The 6309-nt window shown below is 46.5% G+C and overlaps 1 protein-coding gene across 3 annotated transcripts in view; it reads right to left on the bottom strand.

Annotated features, from left to right (window-relative positions):
- GABRB2 (gamma-aminobutyric acid type A receptor subunit beta2) overlaps positions 1-4751 on the bottom strand; it is a 133768-nt gene extending 129017 nt beyond the window's left edge. For all 3 annotated transcript variants that reach the window (XM_042826393.1, XM_042826392.1, XM_042826394.1), the window contains exons 1-3: positions 4675-4751; positions 4468-4559; positions 3470-3537 (exon numbers count right to left, since the gene is read on the bottom strand). In XM_042826393.1, the coding sequence (XP_042682327.1) occupies positions 3470-3537; positions 4468-4559; positions 4675-4751 (237 nt within the window). The remainder of the gene's footprint in view (positions 1-3469; positions 3538-4467; positions 4560-4674) is intronic.
- Positions 4752-6309: the final 1558 nt, after the last annotated feature.

Below are 6309 nucleotides of genomic sequence, written 5' to 3'. Positions count from 1 at the left end.
TTTTTTTTTTTTTTTCCCTTGGCTGTGGTGTTGTCAAGGGGTCTGCTCAATAATTAAGCCTGGAGATGCAGATGTGGAAATGTAGCATCTCAGCTAGCAATGGTTATTAAAAAAGGAAAAAAAAATAAAAAGGAAAAAAGAAAAAACAAAATATATAAAGATTTTATTTTATTTTTTTAAATGAGGTTTTATTAAGGAATAGGAAGCCAAGAAGCAAAGTCAAGTACAACAACAAACATATGGAAAATCTCCAGGTTATATTGCATTTTGTGTTAGACTCACTGCTAATCTTACGTAAAATCAAACTCATTAACACGAGAAAGCCCTTCCAGTTTAAGTAGAGTTCACATTTCTCTATGTTTGCTTCCCAAAATTAAGGTAAGCTTCAAGAAAATCTGCAGTATAACTAACATTCAACTGCAAGGCCTGCTCCAAAGAGGTAAGTGGAATTAGCGATAGTGGTTACTGCACTGCATAAAACCGTTACTCAGTGGATATTATTTCCCCCCAAAAATACAAGGATTGAGTAAAAATAGCCATGATACCCATTAACAACTAAATACGCCTGAAGTTCTTATTTTTCTCATGTTAATTCAGCACATTCCCTTGGGCTGGAAGGAATTGTGTTCAGAAGTACCAGCACTTAACCGTTTTGTAAAAGGATATTTGGTAGTTGAGGTTTCTGTCTACAAAAGGTTAAGCAAGAAGGCAGGCCACACATTCAAGTCTGTTGCATACAAAATGTTTTTGCAAGGCAACAGTAAAGCCCATTACACTAGGAGTTGGTTATGAGGTGTATTCATCACCTCTGTATGAACTCAAAGTCAACAACCATCCCAAACATACATTCCATTTCTATAAGCAGATGTGAATTCTCCTGTCTAATAAAGAAGAAATGTAACAATTAACTCCCTGTTACTGAAGATAATGCTTCTGCCTGCATAAGGGCATGGAGTTCGTACGGGGCATGAAACGTGTCAAGAAAAGAAGGCTGATCATTTTGCCAGGACTACAGAGCAAACAAGAGTACACCAATGGCTCAGAAAACAAGTCCATCAATCCAGGAGGTGCTTCTGTCTTTCTCTCTTTATTTCAGATTTTACATCTAAAAAAAACCATCCATTACTCTGTGGCATTCCTTCTGGTGCCCTCCAAAAAAACCAAAGCCAAAATTCGAATAACGTGTCAATGAACAAGTTAAGGCCTTGTACACCAAGTGTTTTGTTCTGTGCTGGAATGCCCCTCTTCTAATTTACTTCAGGCTGATCAAGATACATTAATATTTGTTGAGGTGTACACTTCATTGTGAAATGAACTGTTACATGCTATACTGAAGAAGATTAAGAAAATTATCTTGGCTTGGAATCTCTTCTGGAATTGTAAAGTGAAAAAAAAAATCTGGAAAACGAATGTCAGTTTTAAGAAACAGGTGTTATCTCAGAGCAATTTAAGCCCGCAATTTAAATGCTTCAGAGATGTTTGTGTGACAAGATTAACCATGTATAACCTCCCCCAGCAGATATACAGGTAGTCTGAAACGTCTCACACAAGTCAAGCATTCCATGACAGAGACATAATAAACTGACTTCAGAATACTAAAAATAATATTCAGCCTTATAGCCAGCCTGAGTGCCAAATCACAGTATTCTGATATGGTATCACCTCTAACCAGAGACCAAATTTCTGGAAGTATTGAAACATTCTTCCTTTTTCTAGGCAAGGAGAAAGAAAATTGCACTGTCTTCCACCTTGGAAGAGCTGAGATGGTTGAGCTGTTGTCTGCAGGTCAGTGTTACACAAGAAAACCCCCATCATTCCCACACCACCTAGAAAACAACACCGTATACCTCCTATCCACACTAGCTTTAATGATAAGTGTTTTAAAATGCAATGCAGTTTTCTTGTTTTGCTCTTAAAACTCCTGAAAGAAGAACACTCGACTGCAATAGGTCCTGAACTACAAGTTGAGCCCATGTGAAGCTGAGCAGCCCTCACTTCACAGGTGACGCTGCTCAAGGAGAGATTATTCAGCATTTTCCTGCTAACTTGAAAGAACCACACCAAGCTCTCTGCTACCAGGCCGTAGCACAGCACAGCTCCCAGGACAACCAGCAGTAACCTCACACCCAAATTAGGCCCAGGGCTACATGTTATCGAGAAAAAAAGTCCCGATTGAGAACAGATGTTGACCAATTCATTCACTGCAACACTTCTGAGAAACCAAGCATACGTCTGGGACAGCACAAAAACATTTCAGTTAGCAGAACAATCATACCAACACATCGGATAACTTCCAAGATATTTCCAAATTACAGACACAGAACACAGGAGAGAATGTTTCTTTGCAACTCTTTCTCAAGAGCAATGAAAGGTTTGTTCCAGACTTCTACAACTGCCTGAAAACATCTCACAGCACATTCATTTTGTGTCAGGTGCTGCTATCTGCTTCAATGTCTCCATCTTGTCATCCTCACAAGACTACAGGGCCAACTGTATCCTACACAAAGTCGCACTGCTTACATGAAAACTTGGACCTCATTATTTCCAAATAATGACAGTAAATGAGGGAAAAGTTCTGCCCAAATCACAGTCACTTTTGCAACACACATCTGAGCCTTCTCTCATTTCCCCCGCAGTTGCTCGGTCTCCCAGGTAACACAGGCACTTCACAAACTACCCAGTTATTATCCTACAGCAACTTCACCATTTGAGCACAGTCATTTCCAACTGCTCAGATAAGAGACAAGCGTCTGGAGAAACAAACAGGTCAACTTTGACTCAGTCATGACCATAAACAGAGTGCCAAGGTAGAAAAAATAAAAGCAAGTGGTGAGCCTTTCGTTACGCACAAGATAATCAGCTTGTTTTTTTTTTTCCTCATTTTTTTCCCTTTTTATATATATATATATATCAATATATATTTATATAATAACAAGCGACCTGCTAAGGCAATGCAAACAGCAAACTATTTTTTAATGTTTAAAAAAAAAAAAAAAAAGCTGAGAGGTGAAAGAGTAACCAAGAAAGGCATTAAACAGGTTAACGATTAGAAGCTCACCCTTTTTTTTCCCGCGGACGCGAGCAGAGTTTGCACCGAGCAGCCCGGACTGCCTTGGGGGCTCCGCGGGAGCGGCCCCTCCGCCCGGCGGACAGGCCGTGGCGGGGTGCAGTGTGGCTGCGCGGCCGGCAGGGGGCGCCGTTGCTCGCGGGAAGCGCTGGGGAGCTGCTGCAACCGGCGGCGGCGCGGCCAGTGCTGCTGGGCCGGTGCTCCCCGGGTCCTTCCACGCGAAAAAGTAGACGGGACGGGACGAGGCAACCCTCCGGATGCCCCCCAGCTCCGCCCCAGGGAAGGAGGCCTCGCCGCTTCCACGGCCGGCAATGAGCGCCGCTCCACCTCGGTAGAGATGGGGGAAGGGACAGCCCCTCTCTCCCAGCAGAAAGCTCCCAACCCCAAACCATAAATACTCACCATATTGACTTCTGAGACCATATCTATACTGGCAATGTCTATGTTCATGCCAACAGCCACTGGGGGACCTGCAAACCAACAAGATGGTCCGCAATGTGATCGCTAAGAACTTAACTCATTCTTACCAGAGTTACAAGGACTAAGACATAGTAAAAAAAAAAAAAAAAAAAGAAAAAAAGGAAAAAAAAAAAAAAGAAGAAGAAGAAGAAGAAGAAGAAACGATTAATAAACAAATAAATAAAAAGCCGGGAAGGTGACAAAACAGCGTCCCCCAGCCCGTCCCTCCCCCGCCCCCACGAGCGTGCAAGCTTGCCATCGATCCGCGAGGAACGCGTTAGCGCCGGATTCACCCTTTGCGCCCCGCCAGCTGGAGCGCCGCTTTATATAACGCGCACACGTGTCGGCTCCGGCGCCGGCTGCTCCCCGGGGAGCCCGCGGCACGCAGCCCGGGGCGGGCAGGGGGCTGTAGGGACCCCCCCCCCCCCCCCCCTGCCCTTTCCTCCCCTCCCCGGCCCCCCACCCGGCTCAGTCCCGCCGGTACCGGGCGGAGGACTCCGGCGAGCGCGTCCGACACCGATCGATAAACACACGAAGTAGTTGGGAGGGGGAGCGCGCAGGGGGTTAAATGACATTTTCTTATCGGTTAACGGCGCATCTCGTACTCGAAAATAGTAACTGTGTGATCACGGGAACGAACGTTGGGTAAACTTCAGAGATTTGCATCTCGATAAAGCCAGTTAAATGAGGGGTTAATAAATTATCAGCACGCACACAATGAGGGGCCGATTCCAGATATGCAGGAGATTTAAATGATGGCATTAAGAGCGCCTTGTGCTAAGAAAATAGAGTAACAATTAGCTTAACTTCGGATCATCTTGAGAAAATGGCAACATGCACACCCAGAGCAACAGCACCCACCACACGTCTAAAAAGCACGCACGGAGAAGGTCCAACAGCCCGGATATGTAACATCTCTGATCGAAAAGCTGTCGAATTACCTCCAAAATCTGGCCTCAAGCGAATGTCATAGCCCTTCAGCAGTCTATCCACGGTCTCTTTTACCAGTGACATATTACTAGGGTCATTGACACTAAGGAAGAAAAATAATAATGCGTTATTTCTAATTTCTCGGACCCAAGCTGTACATTCCTCTTAGCTGTAACATGCAGAGCAATTCAAAGTAAAGCAGTGCCTTCGTCACTTACCTCTGTGCACACACCACTGCTATTATTAAAGGGAATGACCAAATCCCAAAGTAACCCTTTTTCCGGACTCTCAGCATCCCTTTAGCTTTTGATATGATTTAGGGTTTCAGTGAAGAGAAGAAGAGATCCAACTTATTCTGGCCAGTGCAGTAATTCTAATGTGAAGCGCATGCGCACGGCGTACCACAACATCAAAAGGAGCAGTGGTTGCTGCTGGAGATGGAGCAAATTTCCTTGAAAAAAAAAAAAAAAAAAAAAAAAAAAAAAAATTAAAGGGGAAGAAGGAAATGCATTATTAAAAAAAAAAAAAAAAAGTCATCCACAGGAGGATCGAGTATATTTTTGTTGTCTTTTTTCTTAGTATAGAATATAAATCACAGCAAGCGGAGAACTTTAAGGAGTTGTGCAGGGCACCGGCGGCTTTGTAACCCAGTTTAAATGCGGGGGGGGAGGGGGGAGCTGAACGGATTCGGATTGACACGGAGGGGGGAGGTTGGCAGGAACTTGTGCAGCGCCGAAGGCAGGTGGGCAGCTGAACTTTTTACTCCCTGGAAGGAACCGCCCGAAGCGATGCGAGGTGCGGACAAAGGAGCCGGAGCTCGCAACGAGGGCGGGCGGTGGAGGAGGAGAAGAGATGGGAGCTTACAGTATTTCTCACGACAAAAAAAAAAAAGAAAAAGAAAAAGAAAAAGAACGACGAGGGATAGTTTATTGAAAAAGGGGATTAGGCTACTTCCTGCCTTCCAGCGCTGGCAGGCTGTTCCCGGGGCACAGGGCTGGGAGGTGGCCGGCTGCCGCCTCCGGCTCCCACGGCTCATCCGCTGCCCCCCCCAAGTCGTCCCCCGCACTCAGCCTGGGGAGGGGAGCTCCGCAGGTAGAGCTCGAGCTGCCGCGGGGCTGGGAAGGGAAAACCGCCCCCCCGAAGGTAATGGTGCTTGTAGTGACCGCAGCCACCCGGAGCAGCCCCCTTACCTCCTTGGGTAAAGCACGCGAGCTCCTCAAACGCAGCGTATGATCCAATTAATGCCTCAGAAGGAACCAGAGACGAGCAGAGAGCTGATTAAGGGATGCTTTGAGTGACATTTAAATCCTGAGCAGGAAAACAAAAAAAGAAAAGGATAGAGAGAGAAATGGGGAGAAAAAAAAGCCTACCTCCCCCCCAGACCGACCAAAAAAAAAAAAAAAAAAAAAAAAAAAAAAAAAAAAAATCAGCTGGCTTAAATGATTCCACGCAAATCTGCCTTGTGTTCGTCGCTCCTTCTACACCTCCTCCTCCCGCACATCCCCTTGCTGCTCACCGCTCGGATCTATTCGTGCTCGCGGTGCCGGCCGGCCCGGGCTGCGCGGGGTTGGAAACACTCGGGGCTCCAATTAACAAAAGCAATATTATACTAGCTGCGGGAGGCCGGAGGAGGAAGAAAACGAGGGGTGGAGAGGGACACGGTGAGGTGAGAGTGTTGCACAGAACGAAGCGGGCTGCGTAACCCGCTTGCTCTTCAGCACAGCTCAGCTCAGTCCCACACGCACACGGCGCTCCGGAGCCCCCGCACCGCGGCCACGCGTGAGCTCAGCGGGAGGCGCTGCCACGTGGCCCCGGAGCAGCCGGGAGGGGTGCAAGGCCGGGGGGTTCAAGAG

This window comes from Centrocercus urophasianus, unplaced genomic scaffold (assembly GCF_019232065.1).
Source record: "Centrocercus urophasianus isolate 14NV4802_14NV808 unplaced genomic scaffold, USGS_Curo_1.0 seq_26, whole genome shotgun sequence".
NCBI lineage: Eukaryota > Metazoa > Chordata > Aves > Galliformes > Phasianidae > Centrocercus > Centrocercus urophasianus.
Note: the sequence above shows the minus strand (reverse complement) of the source record. Positions and strands in the feature narration are given on the sequence as shown.